General features: G+C 43.7%; 1 protein-coding gene across 1 annotated transcript in view; it reads right to left on the reverse strand.

Moving 5' to 3' along the window:
- The window catches only part of musk (muscle, skeletal, receptor tyrosine kinase), a 145,952-nt gene that overhangs the window by 51,315 nt on the left and 73,045 nt on the right, over nt 1-21,592 (reverse strand). The window contains exons 12-15 of the mRNA XM_041186845.1: nt 16,774-16,862; nt 13,285-13,444; nt 10,805-10,985; nt 9,793-9,990 (exon numbers count right to left, since the gene is read on the reverse strand). Coding sequence (XP_041042779.1) covers nt 9,793-9,990; nt 10,805-10,985; nt 13,285-13,444; nt 16,774-16,862 — 628 coding nt within the window. The remainder of the gene's footprint in view (nt 1-9,792; nt 9,991-10,804; nt 10,986-13,284; nt 13,445-16,773; nt 16,863-21,592) is intronic.

Here is a 21,592-nt window from a genome sequence, read left to right on the forward strand (position 1 = left end):
CCTATTCTTCTCCTTTTCTCCTCACCTTTCTGTTCAGCTGTCATTGCAGTGCTTGACACAGTCATCTGGCTTCTTGCATAGCTGTAGCCTCCTCCGAGCCCTATCGCTATCCGAGATCTCTGCTGCTCTGATCCTGACATCTTGAGCATCCCCGATTTCCTCTGTGCCTCCATTGTTGGCCATTCTTTCAGTTATCAAAGCCTGAAGGTCTGGCATAAGCATCTGCTCCTCTTATGGCCTTCTCAGTAAGAGAATCAAGGGTTATGGGGAAAAGGCAGGAAAATGGAGTTGAGGATTATCAGATCAGCCATGATCTCATTGAATGGCAGAGCAGACTCAATAGGCTGAATGGCCTACTTCTGCTCCTTGGTCTTATGGTCTTATAAATCTCTATGCATCTCTCTCCTCCTTTAAGATGCTTCTTAAAACCTACCTCTTTGACCAAGCCTCCTTAGACAGCACCTTCCAAACCCACGATCACTACCAACTAGAAGGACAAGGGCTGCAGAGAGATGGGAACACTACCAGCTGGAAGTTCCTCCCCAAGTCATTCACCACCCTGACTTGGATATATTTCGCTGTTCCTTCACTGTCGCTGGGTCAAAATCCTGGAACTCCCTCCTTAACAGCACTGTGGGCGTATCTACACCACACGGACTGCAGTGGTTCAAGAAGGCAGCTCACCACCACCTTCTCAAGGGCAATTAGGGTGGGCAATAAATGCTGGGCTAGCCAGCGAAATCCACATTCCACAAATTAATAAAGTCTCATCATGAGGTGTGGAGTAACATTTTGGCTGAGAATGCTTCTGCCAAGTGCCATTGGATGTTGTATTAGATTAAAGGTGCTGTAACTCCCTTCCACATTCGTCGATCTGTATATTTCGCAGAGTTTACCAGTGTCATGGTCCAGGTTGCTGTGGTTGTCCGGACTATGCAGCTCAATCTGCAGCCAGCCAGGCACAGAAGATAGGCGCAAGATGTCTAACCTATTTAAGATTGAGACAGACGTTCCTAATTCCAAGCTCAACAATTGCTGACTCAACACCCACACCCCATGAATTAATTACAAAAGAACTGTTGCTATTGTGATTGCAACCAACTGCGGCATGGCATCATTTATCTCTCGCAGATCACTGGGTGCTCAATTACAACCCATTCTGCTTATTTATTTTTTTACATGTTTTTGCCTGTATTCTGGAATATGTTTTCCTGTGGAAAGAAGATATATCTTAAAATCTTAATAACCCTCATGTTGCCTAATGTACCTGGCAGTTACCAAGTTGTCTTGTGCAAGTGAACCATGAATGCAGATCTGTAATAAATATACTTTGTGGTATTTGGAGTTTGGAATGTCTTTTGAAGCTGCATCCAGATTCTTCTCAAATTAGATATTACATTTGTCTTCCGCTAATCTAAGTTCTTCATTGTGTTAATGCTCATTACTAGCCTCCTCCCTGCATTTATTTTATCTCAACTGAGGTCTGGGATCTTAAACTGCAATAATATAACCTGAGTAGGAATAGTCAGCTGCAAAGATTCCCTACATGGGAATCATGTAGATTCAGGTTTCTACAGCAGGAAATGTCTATTCTTTCTTCTACTGGCTCATCTAAAGAGGCAGGCTGCATGCTTGTGTTGTTTGGCCTTTAGGATTTACAGCTGAACAGCCAGATTTTATACAGCTCCCATATTCAAGGTTCTGTTTATTCCACAGAGTTTACCCAAGTTGGACTGTTTATTTCTCTAGTTTACTCAGGATGTGGACTGTTCAGGTTGGGCAGCCAGCCCTGTACATATATAAGACAGAGGCAAACCATACAAACTGATTCAGTTTGAGATTGGTGTTCCTAAGTCTAAAGTCCAGACACCAAATTCAGAGTTTAATACCTACTTTGTGTAATTCACATTTCTGGACTGCTAACCTGGATTTAGCACAGATTGGTAATCATGGATACCACTGTAATGTGAATGAGGCAAATTTGGAAGAGGTGCTGTTTTTGTCTTTGCTGGTGAAATTGGTGACTGAATGGCCATAAAAAACCCTCTGATAATTCAACCAAGTGCCCAATTTGTTCTGCACCATTGAATCTCATTGGGTTGCTCAGCAGTGAAGGCTTCACAAATTGAATATCATCACTGGTTGCTCATGGATTGAGAGGGCAAGGTATCTCGAACCATTTAAAGGGTGGGTCAATCTTGGCAAGCCAACCTTGGGAAGAAGACTGTGCCCCTTTTTTATTTCCTTTATTCTTCCATGAGATGTGAGCCTCACTGGCAAGGCCAGTATTTGTTGCCCCTCCCTAATTGGCCTTGAACTGACTGGCATGTTATGTTAATTCAGAGGGTAGTTAAGAGTCAACCACATTGGTGTGGGTCTGGAGTCACATGTATGCCAGACTGGGTAATGATGGCAGATTTCCTTCCCTAAAGTACATTAGTGAAGCAGATGGGTTTTTAAACAATCAATGATAGTTTCATGGTCACCACTGCTATTCCAAATTTATTAATTGAACTTAAATTCTACCAGCTACCGTGATGGGAATCGCCATGGCATTAACCTGAGCCTCTGGATTAGTAGTTCAGTGACATTACCACTATTCCACCATCTCCCTCAAAGGAAGAGGATATTGATGACCATGGACATCCATTGGATTGGTCCATGATTATCTTGGCGAAGTACTACAGTAGTTTGCCATTGCTTTCTGCAGTATGGCTGACCAAGAAACTCTGCCGCTCTTTGCTGCCTGCCATCAGGGTTATTGGATGGAATAACAGGCTGCTAATTAACCTATTTGGCCACATTATGAATGCACCTTCCATGGCTATTAAGGCATGAGGTGGGACTTGGACCCAGGGTTTCTGGCCCAGAGGTAGGGGCGCTACGCACTGTGCCACAAGATTGCACTCTACAAATGCACAATCAGCAAGGCACAGCCTTAAGGTGCTGCTGCTGCAAGAGGAAGGAGAAAGGCTGTCTCAGGTAATAATCCCATGGGAGAATGGTACGGACCGACTGGCAAGCAGTGATGCAAGATGCCTGAGGGCGTGGTGTCAAACTAGAAGAAAGTTTGCTTACCTGAAGGAACCAATTACGGTTAGCTTACTCATCAGTATCTTGTAAAGTGGGTAAAGTATATTTGACACAGTTTGCTTCCAGCTAAAATATGATAAGGACCAGAAACCTTTGGTTGATTCTTTCCACTGTTGTTAGCCCAGAACAGCCAATTGTAAATTTTAAAAAATCAGCTAAATTCGAACAACCTTGAGTTCAAGCTTGGGGAGTCCTGATCTGTAGCCTTGACTCCACATTTATCAACTGCACCAGAACATGACCAGAACCAGTCTGCAGTGGCTAAGTTCACTTATCTTAGCAGCACACTCTCTCGAGTTGTCTATATCAATGACAAGACACATTGCAGGAATTGCCAAAGCAAGTGTTGCCTTCGGCAGACTTCGAATATCAGTCTGGGAATGAAGAGTAGTAAGTCCATCTACCAAATTAAAAGTCTATGAAGCATTAGTCCTGCCCACTACACATGCCAGACTTGGATTGTGTACCAGTGTCATGCTAAGAAATTCAACCACTTTCACTTGAGCTGCCTTTGGAAGCTTCTGAAGATTAGATGGCAGGACAAAATACCAGACATGTGGTGCTCACCTGAGCTGGCATGCCAAGCATCCACACCAGATTGAGACAGTCACAGAATGTAGCCAGAATGCCTGACACTTGCTTACCAAAGGGAATTGTTCAACGAGAACTTCAAGTCTGGGGTGCACTCTCATGGTGGTCAAAGAAAGAGCTACAAGGACACTCTGTAGGCTTCACTTAGGAGTTTTGATGTCAACTTTGAGTCCTGGGAGAAGCTCGCCCAGGATCGCTGCACCTGGCGTAACCAAATAAGAAAGTGGTGCAGCCCCCTTCTAATACAAACGGATATCAGAGGCAGAGAGAAAACACAAGGAGAGGAAATCCCGAGCCAATAACTCGCCCAAAACTCGATTGTCTGCGGTATCCTGTCCCATTGGTATCTGAACCTTCCGGGTGCTGATCGGCCTTAGCAGTCACCTACACGTTCAGCAGAGCCCTACCAAACACTGCAGGTGATGTACATGGTTATAGTCACTTCTCAGGATAAATAGGAAGGATCAACTGAACTGAGAGAACATTCAGAGAGTGGTGAGAATATGGAACTCGTATCACATAGGGTGGTTGAGGCTAATAGCAGAGATGCACTTAATTGGGCACTAGATAAGACCCTTCTCAAGAGGGCAATAAAGGCATGGTCATTGAATGTTTTGGATGGATTTTTGATTGACAAAGAAGTTGAAGGGTTTGGGGGGGAAGACAGGAAAATAGAGTTGAGGCCACAATCAGATCGGCCATGATTTTATCAGATGGCGGAGCAAGATCAAGGGGCTGAATGGCCTACTCTTAATTTGTGCATTCGTATGAATGATGTGTTAATAGTATAAAGTGAAGTAAATAGAATGGGAGGAGGGTTGTGTGGAGTATAAAACACCGGCATAGACCCAATGGCTAAGTAACAACTGATTTGTGAAGGTCTTCAATTTGGATACAGTTTCTGAGCTTATTCCAAATGGCAAATATCCCAGATCTCTTTTATTCCAGACCTGTGTTCATGACTCACTTGCACAAAAGGGCATAGAAACTGCCAATTGCCTGAGACAACATGAGGTTTGTAGAGATTTGTCGATTTATATGTAAGGGTTTACCTTATTTTCACAGAAAGGCAATACCAGTATGTTCATGCAAAAAAATGTGAAAGATAAACAGGATATGCCATAAAACAGTAATATTCAGCACTCTGTGATGGATAATGCCATGATGTATTTGGTTATGTGGAAAAGGTGAGCTGAAGGTCAGTGAGAGGAACTAAGAATGGAGGCATAATGGTTACGTTACTGAACTAGTAATACAGACCCCTGGGCTAATACTCTGGAGTTATGAATTCAAATCCCACCACAGCCACTGATGAGTTTAAATTCAGTTAATTAATTAAATCTGGAATAAAAAAACAAGCATCAGTAATGGTGACCATGTAATTACCCGATTGTTGCAAAAACACATCTGGTTCAATAATACTCCCTTAAAGAAGGAAACCTTCCTGGTATGGCTTATATGTGACTCCAGACACACAAGGTGGTTGACTGTGAAATGGCCAAACAATTCTGTCTGTTGTGCCAAACCATGATGCAAAATAATAATGAAAATAAAATGGATAGGTCACCTGGCATTTACCTAGGCATCAGATTTAGGTATGACATAGGCACAGCCAGTCTGGTTGACCCTGCAAAGTTCACCTTATCAACACCTAGGAACTTGTGCAAAAAATACCTCTACAGCCGATGTTCCAGACACCACCATCACCATCCCTGGGTATGTACCGTCCCAACAGCAGGACAGATCCACCCGAGGTGGCAGCATCACAGTATACAATCAGGAGGGAGTGGCCATGGGAGTGACTCCTCAACACTGAGTCCAGACACAATGAGGGCTCGTGGAATCAGGCCAAACATGGGCAAGGAAAACTCCTGCTGATTACCACGTACTGCTCTCCCTCAGCCAATGAATCAGTGCTCCTCAATGGTGAATATCACTTGGAAGAAAGGGCACAGAATGTACTCTGGGTGGGGGATTTCAATGTCCATCACCAAGAATGACTCAGAAGCATCGCTACTGACCGAGCTGGCTGAATCCTGAAGGGTATAGTTGCCAAACTGGGCCTGCAACAGGTAGTAAGAAAAACAACAAGAGGTTAAAACCTAATTGACCTCAACCTCAACAATCTGCCTGTCGCAGGCAGGCGTATCTGTCCATAATAGTATTGGTAGGGGCGACCACTGCACAGTCCTTGTGCAGATGAAGTCCTGTCTTCACACTGAGGGCACTCTCCATTGTGTTGTTGCACTACCATTGTGCTAAATCGGATAGATTCGGAGCAGATCTAAGTATGAACATCCATGAGGTGCTGTGGGTCATCGGCAGTAGCACGTTTGTATTCAACCACAATCTGTAACCTCATGGCCCGGCATATCCCTTACTCTACCATTACCATCAAACCCTGGAAATCAACCCTAGTTCAATGAGGAATGTAGAAGACCATGTAGGAGCAGCACCAGATTTATCTAAAGATGAGATACCAAACTATCGACGCTACAACATGTGACTACTTAACTGCTAAACAGCAGAAGCAGCATGCGATAAATAGAGCTAAGGGATCCCACAGCTAATGGATCAGGTCAAAGCTCTGCAGTCCAGCCAAATCCAGTCATGAATAGTGTTGGACAATTGAATAACCAACAGGAGGGGAATCTCCATGAATATCCCTATGCTCATTGATGGGGAGCACAGCCCAAGTTTAAAAACAAGGCTAAAGCACTTGCAACCTCTTCAGCCAGAAGTGCCATATGGATGATCCATTTTCATCCTCCTGAGGTCTCCAGTATCACAGAAGTCAATCTTCAGCCAATTTAATTGCACTGGATACAGCAAAGGCTGTGGGGCCCCAACAACATCCTGGTTATATTATTGAAGACTTGCGGTCCAGGATTAGCTGTGTCCCTAGCCAAGCCGTTCCAGTACAGCTACAGCACTGGCACCTACCATGCAATGTGAAAAATTGCCCAGGTACATCCTATCCACAAAAAGCAGGACAAATCCAACCCAGCCAAGTAACAATTATAAAATAAATTGCTTTTAAAGGAGACAAATGGGTGCAAGGTCCAAGTAGCTTCAGCTGCTTCATCAATGACCATCCCTTAATCATAAGGTTGCAAGTGGCGATATTCATTGATAACTGCACAGCGTTCAGTTCCATTTGCAACTCATCTGATAATGAAGCAGTCCATGTCCACATGCAGCAAGACCTGAACAACTTTCGGTTGTTAAATGACAAGTAATGTTCACACCACACAAGTATCAGGCAATGACCAATTCCAACAAGAGAGTATCTAACCATCTCCCCTTCAATGGCATTACCATTATCAACACGCTGAGGCATTGGCCAAAACCTGAACTGGACCAGCCGTATGAATACTGTCGCTACAGCAGCAGGTCAGAGGCTGCGAATTCTGAGATGACTAACTCAACTCCTGAATCCCCAAAGCCTGTCCACTATCTATAAGGCACAAGTCAGGAGTGTGATGGAATACTCTCCATTGCCTGGATGAGTGCAGCGCCAGCAACACTCAAGAAGCTCGACACCATCCAGGATAAAACAGCTATGGCACTCCATCCACCACCTTAAATATTCACTCCCTCTACCACCGATGTACAGTGGCAGCAGTGTGTACCATCCACACTGTAGATGCACTGCAGCAACTCGCCAAGGCTCCTTTGACGGCATCTTCCAATCCCACAGCCTCTGCCACTTGGACGCACCAGGGCAGTGGACACATGTGAACACCACCACCTGCAAGTTTCTCTCCAAGCCACACACCATCCTGACTTGGAAATATATCACTGTTTCTTCACTGTTGCAGGTCAAAATCCTGGAACTCTCTCCCTAACAGCACTGTGGGTGTACCTACACCATATTGACTGCAGCGCTTCAAGAAGGCAGCTCACCACCACTTTCTCAAGGGCGGTTAGGGATGGGCAATAAATGCTGGCCTAAACAGCGACACCCATATCCTGTGAACGAATAAAAGACAAGGAAGCTCATGTGGACATAAACACTGGCGTAGACCAATTGGGCTGAATGGCCTGCTCCCATGCTGTAAAATTCAATATCATCCTAAACATTACAGCAGCTATAGTATTGAATCAAATACACCAATGGGTGGACATGACTATATATTGCATGCAGGCAGCTCTTGCAGTGACACTGTAACTGAAAGCAGGACATGACAGCCAGAGCAGATTCCTTTCCTGCATAACTGTATGCTCTACAGGGGTCAGGACGACTTGATTTGTAATGCAAATTGGCTTGATGTGCTTGCTGACTTCACTGGCAATCTGCCTCTGGCAGATGGATCATTGCCTAAGTACATTTGACTTTTACTGATTGGATGCAGCAGACATCCGGCCTAATTACTTTGCTGCTGACATTTAAGCTGGTTTCATTGACAGGTATCGAAGAGCAGTCCAGGGTAGCAGGACATTGTCACTTGTTTATGTCCTATTTAATGGAACAATTTTAACCATTTTTTTTAACACCCATCTATTTTTGGATGTTGGATTCAATGGTGAGCACTTTCACTTCTGAATTAGAAGGTTCTGGATTCAAGTCCCACTCCAGAGACTTGAGCACAAAATCTGCATGCATACGTAAGAATTAGGAGCTAGGCTGATTCATTAGTGCTGTACTTAAGGATTTCTGCACTCTCGAGTGTTATCTTTCAGATGAGTCATTAGTCCAAGGTCCCGTCTTAGGCAAATGTAGAAGATCCCATAGTCACTGTTTTGAAGAAAAGCAGGGGGTTCTCTACAATGTTTATCTCACAGTCAACATTACAGAAACACAGAATATAAAAGCAGGGATGTGCTGCTGAGGTTTTATAAGGCTCTGGTCAGACCACATTTAGAACATTGTGAGCAATTTTGGGCCCCGTATCTCAGGAAGGATGTGCTGGCCCTGGAGAGGGTCCAGAGGAGGTTCACGAGAACCATCCCAGGAATGAAAGGCTTAACATGTGAGGAACGTTTGAGGACTCTGGGTCTATACTCGATGGAGTTTAGAAGGATGAGGGGGGATCTGATTGAAACATACAGAATACTGAAAGGCCTGGATAGAGTGGACGTGGGGAAGATGTTTCCATTAGTAGGAGAGACTAGGACCCGAGGGTGCAGCCACAGAGTAAAGGGAAGACCTTTTTAGAACAGAGATGAGGAGAAACTTCTTTAGCCAGAGAGTGGTGAATCTATGGAATTCATTGCCACAGAAGGCTGTGGAGGCCCGGTCATTGAGTGTATTTAAGATCGAGATAGATAGGTTCTTGATTAGTAAGGGGATTGAAGGTTGCGGGGAGAAGGCTGGAGAATGGGGTTGAGAAACTTATTAGCCATGATTGAATGGCAGAGCAGACTTGATGGGCCCAATGGCCTAATTTTTGCTCCTATATCTTATGGTCTTATGATCTGATCATTATCACAATGCTGTTTATGGGATCTTGTTGTGCAAACATCAGCTGCCACATTTCCTTCATTCCAACAGCGACTACACTTCAAAAGTGCTTTGGCTGTAATGCATTTTGAGACACCTTGAGGTTGTGAAAGGTGCTATAGGAATACAAGTCCTTTCTGTTGACATTAGGATTTAAAAAAAAACACAGACTTGCACTTATATAGCATTTTTCATAACCACCATATGTCTCAAAGTGCTTTACAGCCAATGAAGGACTTTTGAAATGTAGTCACTGTTGTAATGTAGGAGACATGGCAGCCAATTTGCACTCAGAAAACCTTCATAAAGAGCAATGTAATAATGACCAGATAATCTGCTTTTTTTGTGATGTTGATTGACGGATAAATATTGGCCCAAGGCACCGCAAAGAAATCTCTTGCTCTTCTTCAGAAGAGAGCCATCGGAATTTTTACATCCACCCGAGCATCAAATAGAGCCCCTTTTTAATGCCTCATTCAAAAGACAGTACTTCCAACAGTCTAGCATTCCCTCACCTGCACTGAGAGAGTCACCTTTGATTTTTGCATGCATGGTCTGGAGTGCAAGTTGAACCTGGAACCTTGTGCACTAGCAACTAAGCCACGGCCCTCGCATTTCTGACATTTGTCAAATTCCTTGACGTTAAAGATTGAGGTTTTGCTCACCTTGCCTGGAACACTCTTCCGAAGGCTCCCTCTCCAATATCCCGTACGTACTCGATGTTATTTCTTGGATACTCGAGGCTGAGCAACTTTGGGTTGAGCAGGAGAGGGAGACGCTGGTACATTGGGTTGGGATGAAGTCTGTCCAGTAGCAGCTCTGAAGGAAGAGCTGTCAGGGTAGGGGTTTCTGTTCCTCTGTAACTATAGGAAACAGAAAAATGTGAAAGAGGAATGAGGCGGTAAAGGAGAATGCCATCAGCCTGAGCTGGATCCAAATTCCCCAACTCTCCATAGCCCCCAAACCGGATCAAGGCAAATTGATTTTTGCAAGTGTCGAGTTCTTCAAATAATTAACATGGTTATCAAGATAAATCGAATCATATAGTGCAGAAAAAAGCCACTCACCACTTTGTGCCTCGACTGCCTCTCTGTCAATTATTTCCACTCCCCTGCTTGTTCCCCATAACCCTACAATTTTTTTTCCTTTTCAAGTACTCATCCAATTCCCTTTTGAAAGTTACTACTGAACCTGCTTCCACCATTCAGGCAGCACATCCCAGATCATCATAACTCACTCAGTAAAAAAAAGAATTCTCTTCATCTTCCCTCTGGCTTTTCCTTTCGCCAATTATCTTAAATCTGTGTCCTCTGGTTAGCAATTCTCCTGCTAGTGCAATGTTTCTCACTATCTATTCAATCTCTCATAATTTGGAACACCTCGATTTAAATCACCTTCTCTGCTCTAAGGAGGACAACCTCACTTCTCCAATTTCTCTCCCTGCATTGTTTAATTCCTCCAACCCTGCTACCAGTCTGGTTAATCTCCTCTGCACCCTCTGACATCCTTAGTAACGTGAGGCGTGCAGAATTGGACACTACACTCTAGCTGAGCTAGAGATTTAGCCAGGGATTTATGAAGGTGCTGTGGAACTTTCTTAATTATGGGTTACAAAACTATTCAAGCACCCATTCCCGTTATAGTGTGTAGGAAACAAAATAAGAAGACATTCTTCACCTTTTCCTGGTCTGCCATTCTTTCTGACGACGGTGACACGTAAGGATTATAATTATTAAGAGTACGGAAGCTGCGATGCTGGAGATTATGGAAATGATGATGGTCATAGAATAGGTTGCAGAAGTGAGGGTGGCTGTGTCTGCTGTTCCTGCTGTGGGCTTCACATTCGCTATTGAGGTAGCTGGAAGGGAGGAAGACATTGGAGAAGCAATTTAATACAATCGATTTTCAACAATGTTCACATTCAACCACTTGACATAAAGCAAAACCTACTGTGTAAATACTTGACCACTGGCGCAGCTACAAGAGAAGTGCACCTATTGATTAATCAGTGAAGATAGCTCCCCTGGTGGCTTAATGTGGCACTGTGCCATACCAAACAGGAAGGCCCTACCTCCTGATTACTATCCAGTACATGTCAATGAATGAGGACCAGGACAGGGTGGAACTATGAACCAATGAACAAACATTGTGGAGCCTTGTAGGTGAAGAATGAGCTACCACGGAGAGACTAGCAACTCTGGAACCTTGCACAAGTCAATGCCTTCAAGAAAGGATGGGAAGAAACAGAAAACAGTTGAAGCTTTTCATTCATGGGATGTAGCCATCACTGGCTAGGCCAGGATTTATTATCCATCCCTAATTGCCCTTTTCCAGAGGGCATTTAAGAGTCAACCACATTGCTATGGATCTGGAATCACATGAAGGCTAGACCAAGTAAAGGCAACAGATTTCATTCTCTAAAGGGCATTCGTGAACCAGATGGGTTTTTACAACAATCATCAGATTGATTCCAGATTTTAATTTAATTCATGTTTCACCATCTGCTGTGGCGGGATTCGAACCCTGGTCCTCAGAGCATTACGCTGGATCTTTAGCATACTAGTCCAGTGACAATACCATTATGCCACCACTGATTTTCATCTTGATTACGTCTACCCACCTTGGTTCCGTAACCCTTAATGCTCCCACCTTACATAAAGCTATCAGTCTCAGTTTGGAAAATTTCCAGCTGACCCCCAGGAACAATAGTTTTTTGCGGGAAGAGATTTGTTGACTTCCACTGCTCTTTGTGTGAAGAAAGGGTTTTGTTCCTTTAGACTCTTTCAGCCCTGTAGCCAACTGATAAGAATTAATCAGCAGTTAGGCTGATTGGCCCTTCAGTCATGACTTCTTCACATTGAGACAAGTGCCTTTGCACTTCCCCAGTGAACTGTCTGGGACCAACCCATGTCTCTCGGTACAACATGTTGGACGACCGACACATGATTGCAGCAGATTATTTCTGTCTCTTTTTGTGAAATTACTTGAGTTTCTATCTCCCAGTTAGAAATGTGCTGGACCTGTCCAGTTTAACCTGATTTAATTTAGATATATCACCCCAGAAATTCCCAGAGTTATCGACTTGACTCCTGAAGTACTCAGCTCACATTATATCGGCAGTATGTATCTAATACGGGCTTCCCTATTTCTGCTGCAGAAATGTGTTCGTAAATGACATTATGCGCAGGATTGTGCATTTTGGGTCAGGACCATGATGTTGGGGTCAAGTGGGTGTCTTGACCCCGGACTGTGTCAGTGGCAGTGATATTCCCTGAATTGGCCAATTGGTGGCCAGAGGGCATGGTTACCATCCAATTAAGGATGACAGGTGGGCTCTGGAAGTTGGAGGTTCTCCATCATGGAATGAACTACAGTCTTTCATTGCAGGTAAGGGTGAGAGAGGGTGCTTCCACCTTGGCATGCCCTCTTGGCAGCTTTAAAAACTTCTGGGCCTGAGCTTTGTCCACCCCCCATCCCACCGGTCTGCTGACAAGATCAGTGTTGTTTTTCTGTAAGATATATTTTTTAAAAAATGACTTGCATTTATATGGCGCCTCTCATGACCTCAGGATGTCTCGAAGCACTTTACAACCAATGTAGTACTTTTGAAGTGTGGCCACCATTATGATGTAGGGAAATGCTCCGGCCAATGCACGCTCAGCAAGATCCCAAAAACAGCCTAAGATTAACCACCAGATAATCTGAATGTTTAACAATGTTGTTTGAGGGATAAAATTGGCCCCAGGACACCTCTGAGAACTTGCTCTTCGAAACAGTACAATGATGAGATCTTTAACTCCCAATTTAGAGGGCAGACAGGGCCTTGGTTCCACGTTGCATTCAGAAGATGGCACCTCCAAATGTGCAGCACTCCCTTGGTATTTCAAGGAGCATCAGCCAGGATTTTGTGCTCAAGTCACTGGAGTGGGACTTGAACCCACAACCTTGCGACTCTGAGGTGATATATCTGCATTGTGGAAAATGCATTGTTAATGTGCATGAAAGTTATTTATTTCTAGCAAATATCCAAGCTTGTTTTCTTATGCACAAATAAAGGGTTATTAGCATATTAGCCCAAGTCCTTGGTTGACATTTAAATGTGTTGCCAATTATGATCATAGTTCCCACAAAGCTCTGATGTATGTCCCAGTACATACCATTAGTACATAGAGGCACATTGCAGAATTCCCATCTGATAGCTTGATCCATGGTATAACACCAAGGGCGCTCGCTCTCACCTCCTGGATTACGGCAGTAGTTGTCCGAGTTGGTCAGTTCTGGGAATAACTCCGGCATACGCCTATGGAAGTGGGGAGCCTTTGAGAGGGAAAGGATAGCATTGTCTGTCAGTTGAGTATGTGTGTCTCGTGGGATCAGGCATGGAGTTTTGCAATGCCAAAACAATAATGTTTATGAATTTTCTATTGTTCTCTTCAATTCCTTGGGGGAATACTTCTGAGGGAACTGTGGCTTCAGTTCATTTGGATATTGTACAAAGCAGCAAAGAACTGCATAAAGAGTCTCCAGCAATGAAACACGACATTCGGCCCAAATGGTCAGTGCCAAGGGTTATGCTGCTTATGAGCCTCATCCCATCACTCTTCACATCACCCTATCAAGCTACCCTTCTGCTATTTTTTCTCCCACATGCATTTAGAAGCTAGATAAACACACCTATGCTAGATTTGCTCAATGTGACATTAAAAAACTAGAAATGCTCAATCCTACAATCCACGATGCTGATAGCACATTGCTGAGAGGAGGGATGGAATTGAACTGGAATTATAAAGCAAGATAGACCTTTTCACCCCTCAAAGCAACTAATTTGTTGCCTATATTTTTCTTTCTCTTCAATCCTGTTTCAGATTGGTGATAGAACAGGAGGTGCGCAAAACGAATCAGCCAGACACAACAGTTTCCTGTCCCATTTGGCTTCTCCGGTAGGTCTACAAGTTCCTGAGGTACTCTTTCACAGAAGAGCAGGAGAGTTCTCCTCAGTGTCCTGGTCAATATTTATCCCTCAACTAGCATCACTGAAAATGGATGTTAATGAGGGGAGATGGTGGCGTAATGGTCAAGTCACTGGACTAGTAATCCAGAGGCCCAGGCTCTGGGGACATGTGTACAAATCCCACCATGGCAGCTGGTGAAATTTAAATTCAATTAATAAATCTGGAGTTATAAAGCTATCCACATCCCATCAAAGTACTTTTTTAAAAAAAGATGATCACTTTACTGCCTGTGGGAGCTTGCTGTGCACAAATTGGCTTCTTATGTTACAACAGTGACTATATGTTATTGGCTATAGAGCACTTTGGGATGTCTTAAGATATAGAAGGGTGATATAGAAATGCGAGTCTTTTTTTCTTTAACCATCATTGCTGCCTGTTGAGTGAAGTTCAATGTCAAATGAGAAAAGGTATTGGAAACCTGTTATTAGACTTGAGCAGGACAAGGGGAATGACTGGAACAAATGATCAAATGATCCATTTGTACTGGAGACCATTTTTACTCTGTACACTTGCTATGCTGCAGATAGAGCTTCGTTTTTTATACCTACACTCATTCTGTGGGCTGTATTGCAGTTTCCTAACTTTAAGTGTGGAGGCTGCCAGCCCGCATAACAAAATTGATTTCAAGATGGTTATGTATGTTTGCCAGGACCATTCCAAAGTAATCGGTCTTCAGATTAACATTTCAAATTCAGATCTGTGTGTGGGTGACGGGATTATCTTCTCCAGCTGTCTACAGATCTGGCTGTATCCACTGATGAAACAATTTCTCCCCCTAATAACTGTCAACAGAGGTTGGACATTTTCTTCTTGTCCCGAGATTAAGAACATAAATAAGGGCCTATATATACTTCTACCACTATCATCAGAACGTTACACACAAACAAAACCACCAGGGCTGCTACTGGAAAGCCAAGGATCGGATAAAGATTGATTTTCCCCACTTGACTATCTGACATGGCTATGCAGCCCCGGTATAATTGTCTGGCAGCAGTGCCACTGGGAGCATGGTAGCTCTGGACTCCAGCCCACCTCGACTGAACTAGCAGTGGCTCCAGCAAAGGTTCTTGAATAATGCTGAACCTACACAAATAATTGGTCGGATCACATTTTGAATATTTTGTACAATTCTGGGCGTCTTACAACAGGAAGGGTGTCAGGTTCATGGCGAGGAAGCCAAAGAGATATCGTAAGGCAATATCAGGGGAGAAAGGCTTTTGATGTGAGGAGGGACCGAAAAGAACAAAGAAGGTGAATTCTCAGCTTTGTTTTCAAATTCCTCCATGACCTTGCCACCTCCCCAGCCTTATCTCTCCAATCTCCTCCTCTGAGGTCTCTGTGTTCATCCAATTCCGGCCTCCAGTGCAATACTGATTTCCATCGCTCCACCATTGATGGCTGCGCCTTCAACTGTCCAGGCTGTAAGCTCAGGACTCCCACCCTACACCTCTCCACCTCTCTCACTCCTCCTTCAAATCTGACCCCCTGACCAATATCTTGGTCATCTGTTCCAATGTGGCACACGTTGTTTGATAATCATTCCTGTGAAGCACATTGGAATGTTTTACAGCATTATAGATGCTTTGTAAATACAAGTTGTGGTTGATATTTGGTGGCCACTTTTAAAGTAATGAGGATTTTTTGATAAGGTAAATAAAGAAAATGATTTTTCACTGGTTGACGAGTTATCTCCAATGAAGGGAGCAATTAGGGTTTTTTAAAAAAAAAATAGAATGTTGTTGGAATGTGAGATGCTCAACCAGGAACAATGATGGAAGCAGAATCCATTGACAGCTTTTACCAGGGATGCTGGTAAAAGAAAAGTTAAAGGAGAGAGATCAGGAACATGGGATTAAGTCATTTTTTCTCAGAGAGCTGAGAGACAAGCATAAAAGGTATCCTTTTAGTGATTCTGTAAACGTGTTACTACTTGTTTGGGTGTATATGACAGTTTCATGAATGGAGTGGGGATATACTGCAGTCTATTATAGGGTTAAATCTGTACTGACAGTACACAAAAAGAAAGAATGATTTGCATTTCTATCAAGCTTTTCACGACCACCGAGTGTCTCAAAGCGCTTAATGGAGTACTTTTGAAGTGTAGATACTGTTGTAATGTAGGAAATATGGCAGCCAATTTTCACACAGCAAGATCCTACAATCAGCATTCGGAGAATGACCAGGTACTCTGTTTTGGTGATGTTGATCGAGGAATACATACTGGGCAGGACACAGAACTCCTTTGCTCTTCTTCGAAATAACATATCCATTCGAGAAGGCTGATGGGCCCTCATTTAACATCTCCTTATCTGGAGGATGGCATCTCCAATAATGCAGTGTTTAGTGCTTCACTCAGCCCTGGTGTTCGCACTCAAGCTGTGGAGTGGGACTATGAACCTGGAACCTTGTGGCTTAGAGGCGAGAGTGCTACTCACTAAGCCATGGTGCCAACCTATGTAATAGGAATGCTGCAGTCAGGACAAAGTGTTGATGTAAATCATGCAGAAAGCACTGGGAAGGGATGGGGGACGCGATGGAAACCGGAGCAGAGGTATTAAACGTTAATATTCATTTGCAATCTGTGAACATCAGTGACTCGGTTCCTTTATTGGCACAGGGCCTGCCGATACTAACCTGTTCACCCCACTTCTGACAGGGAATACCAGATGCTGTGATGTTTACTGAACCTTGATAGAACCTCCCGTTTTTGCTGTAGCACATTTCTGTAGAAATAAGGATGCAATAATACAAAAAAAAAATCAAAATCTTTGCCATCAATTAAAAACCATTGTTTAAGAATCCGAATCTCAATGTTGACATCCTTGCATCTTAATCTAAGTGTTTCCACAATGTTGGAAGTCTTCCTACTTGCAATGCCATGGTTGGAAGGTAGAATCAAGCATAAACTCTTAAGCCTACTAAATCTGTAATCTTGAACCAATCACATTTACCGTCAATCCCTAAAGGTCCTCACACTGCATTGGATTATCAATGATACATGTCTGGTTAAGCTGTCCATCTTAACGTATTCATCACTGTTTAATTTGAAATGAAGGGCAGAGGTCCCAGGGTGTTTGGCACAAGCCCATCATCCAGTTTCCACCTGGCATGCAAAATATCTTGGTTCTAACCGTCCTATTTTTCTGACTTAAGATCAGTTCAGGATTCCTTTGTTTGGTTGCTGGATTTAATCAAAATTCCCATGGATCCAAAATTGATTCATGTGTACAATCTACCCACAGCGAGTACTTCTGTTACATTTCAGTCCTATTGCTTAGACCTCTTAACTAGTGATGAAGTGTGACCTGATTATAAGTGCCTTAAGCAGATGTGGAAGGTCTGAAGAAAGTGGAGGAAAAGAGACAGGTCATAGAATTGAAGACACGACGAGTAATACTCTTACTATAATTACAATCACATTGTGGACCAAGTTGCACCCTAAACATGAATCTCAAAACTGTAAATAAAAAGTACTGAAAGATATTAATGTCTGAAAAACCTAGACATCACTTCCAGGAATTTAGGGTAAAACTATAGTAAGAATACATCAACTTTATTTTCACAATGCCTTTTGCAACTTGTCACCATAATTCATTTCTCTCTCCCTTGGTGTTTATTTTAAATCAGAGGTACAACAATTTATCTTAATTTTCCAAATGGTCTCTCTTTTGTTAGAATCTGTTCATTGTCATGAAAAGTTGATTACAGCCACATATTACTTACGGGCATATTGAACTTTTTGAGGAAGATGTGTGTGTTTTTAAAGAAATACAAGCAAGGACACTGAGCAAAAGATGGCTGATAATGTAAAGTGATCGCTTTCTGGAAAATTCCTATGCGGATTACACTGACAGACCTGTCCTGAGAGAATATAGAATGTCGCACCTGAAAACGTGTCCTGGCCTTCTTCAAGCAGAGACACTTGAAAGGGAGATAGGAAAGATGCAAAAGACTGAACTTTAATCTCCTGTGGTTGCAGAGACAAAAAACTGATTTGCATGACTCAGCAGTCACCCAAAAATTCACCTCCTGTTGATTTATATCTCAGAATGTGTAAATAGTTCTGAGATGGATGCAATATTTCCCCTCATGGAATACACAGGAAAAATGGGTTAAAAAGCTAGCTGCAGAGCTGTGCAGTGTGTGCTGGTGTGCTGTAAGGGTTACAGCACAAGAAGATCAACTAGTCAACCCTGCAGTTGCAGGCGAAGTTTCTCTATCTCTCTCTCCCTCCCTCTCCATTGCTGGAGGCAAGGCACAGCAGAAGCCACAATCAAAAAGGAAATAGGACAGCCTCTTCAGCTACCCTGCAGAACCAAGTGTCTCCAAACCAACTGCGAAACTATCAAAGTCAGCTCTACCGGAATCACTCAACTTAATGGCCGCAGCGTACCGCTGGACAAGACAAAGACTGATTCGTATCTAAACTTCTCATTTCTAATCTGTGTGTATGTGCATTGCACTTTTATTATCTTTTCTCTGGTTTTAGTGACCAATAAACCTATTCTTTCTTTGACTCAAGCCTGGTTAAATTGGCTCCTTCTAAAAAATATATGTGGACTGGGATAAGTTTCCCACGGGGGAAGGGATCTCTTTCCAATTAATCTTGTTGCAACCAACCGATGGGGTTGAATAAAAAAGGGGAGCCAGCTCATTCCTCCTCACCAGGGAGCATAACAAAATTGGGGTCCCATTCAGGAAGTTAACAAATTGGGGGACGTCGTCCGCAGACCGGCCATGACATCATTTTTATACACATGCTGACAGGGAAATATTTGTTACTGAAAATGAACTTATCCTATCCCTGACACCCATCATCTTAATGAATACGCACACACCCACACCCACCCGTCCAAAATCCCTGAAAGGTGACAGGAATTTAACCAGTTAAGTTTAAGATTTGTCTCTCTTGTCCAATTACTTCCTGTAGTTGACCTGGAAAGAATGGTATTAATTGGTGTAATTTATCCAATTCACAGGTAATTAAGTTCTTCATTAGGAAATGACCACAGTAGTTTGATTTAATCTTCTTTGCCTGTTTTACTATTTAGTACACACTGCGTAATGAATATTCAGAAGGACTACATAATAAACGCCACTTTACACTTACGCGTGGTGCCTTTAATGTAGCAAAATGTCTCAAATGAAAAAATTTACATTGATCCACATGAGGAGTTATAAGACCAAGTGACCAAAAACTTGGTCCAGCAGATAGAATTTCAGGAGAGTCTTAAAGAATGAAAGAGAGAGGCAGAGAGGTTTAACAAGGGAATTCTAGAGTGTGGGGCCATGGCAGCTGAAGCCATGACCAGAAATGGTGAAGCGATTATAGTCGGAGATGTTCAAGGGTCCAGGACTGGAGGAGCACTCAGATCTTGGAAGGTCGTGGAGCTCAAGAAGTTTACAGAGACAGAGAGGGACAAGGCCATGGAGCGATTTGAAAACCAGTGTGAGAATTTTAAAACAATGAGGTAAATAAGAAATTATTGTTCAGGGGTTGTTGAATGAGCCCATGTTGTCAACAGGAACTAGCCCAGTAGCACCCACCAGCACCCCCCCCCCCCCTCTCTGGTAACCTTGGGGGGTGATTTAATAGATGCTTTGGGGGCCTTGACTGCCAGCTGGACAACCAGCGAGAGACCCTTGTTGCCTCCTCTGGGAAGGCCTGCCCAGTATTAAGTGCCTCTCAGGCTCTTAAGTGGCCAGCAGTGGACCTTGCCCAGAATCAAGGACCCCGGAGGCAGAAATCCCACCCACTCAGAGCTGGCAGCCAATCGGCGGACCCAGGCCAAAGGCAAGTCATCGTGGGTGGGGTTTTATTGGGTGAGGGGTTGTGGGGGTGAGGGGGCAGCAGCAGGGGCAGAGAGGTGGCTCCAAGTGCCCCAACCCAATCAGAGGCTTGAATGCCTTTGAATGAGGGACTCCCTGGGAAATCACAAGCGGACATACACAGGTTTACTTGTCCTGCTCCCTGAGTATTAGCAGGCTTGCCTACCATTGGGTTAATACCAGCGGCAGTGGGCATTAACTGCCCACTTAAGGGCCTTTTTTTTTTAATATCTGTTCATGGGATGTGAGCATCACTGGCTGGACCTGAATTCATTGCCCATCAATAATTGCCATTGAGAAGGGGATGGTGAGCTGCCTTCTTAAAGTGTTGCAGTCCATGTAGTGTAGGTCCAGCCACAGCCTCCATTAGTGGCCAGGTGGGAAAGCTCCGGACTTACTCTTGATGAACATGGGAGGCTGGCATGACTCCCTCCCACCTGATTAAGTGCCCAATCTACCTCCAAAAACATGACGAGAGAGGGTATAAAAAAAACCCCTGTGATAATGGCCATAAAATTTGTTTGATGTGTTTTAAGGGATAAGTATTAGCTGGGACACCAGTCTCCTCCCTTCGGTCAAAATAGAAACAGGCTGTTTTATGAAAGGGCTGATGGGGCTTGGTTTATCATCTCATCCAAAAGATGGTACTGGCAGTGTCAGCCTGGGCTCAACACTATGGACTTGAATCCAAAAGATTTTAATTGAGGGGCAGGCCGAGAGAGCTATCCTGTGAGGAGAGGCAAACATATAAGCATGCAGACTGAAAGGGAAATCTGGTTACTGACCAGATTTCAGCATTAGATGGTGAAGCCAAAGGTCAGTGGAGCAAACTTGGGTCCTTAGTGCTCCTGCCCCAGAGTTTAGTGTGCTGGGAGTGCACTCCGGAAATTCAGACCTCGGTCCAGTTCACAGTCCCACCAGTTTCCATTCTTTGGGACTGTAAATTTCCCATCCAATCCACACCCCATCCTGACATGGAAATATATCACCGTTCCTTCACTGTAACTGGGTCAAAATCCTGGAACTCCCTTCCTAACAGCACTGTGGGTGTACCTGTCCCACATGGCCTGCAGCTGCTCAAGAAGGCAGCTCAACACCACCTTCTCAAGGACAACTAGGGATGGGCCACATCCCGTGAATGAATCAGGCATGCGCTCGAATCCCATCTGAAGCTCTGAGTTGAGTGCACGAGGTGGGAATACTAAAGCCGAGAATTGACCTATGTATGTTAACGGATATTGATTCAGCTCCTCCCTTCTTCCAATCAGCTCCCTCCAAGGATGTAATTGGCACTCATGTTGAAAGGGAAACATTTTAAATAAGTCAATAGAAGCAGCTGCCGAAATGAAACCCATCAATAATTCTATACATTGGTTTCATTTTTACCAAACCTGGTGACAAAACTTTGCCCTTTATTAAACAGGCATTGTAAATCATAAGCATAGATGTCACCCTGAGTTCCACAAGTCAGAAGCAGATATTGGCTGTGAAATCTCCGACTCCAGTGCTGTAACTATGCCGTGTGAGCTGTGGAAGCCACTGTTCAGCCGGAACCAGAATTTCACTTTTTTTTGGTGAAGTTATGGCAATGCAATGGGAGCAGCTCTGAGCCACAACGGATTTG

This window comes from Carcharodon carcharias, chromosome 4, assembly GCF_017639515.1.
Source record: "Carcharodon carcharias isolate sCarCar2 chromosome 4, sCarCar2.pri, whole genome shotgun sequence".
NCBI classification, from domain to species: domain Eukaryota; kingdom Metazoa; phylum Chordata; class Chondrichthyes; order Lamniformes; family Lamnidae; genus Carcharodon; species Carcharodon carcharias.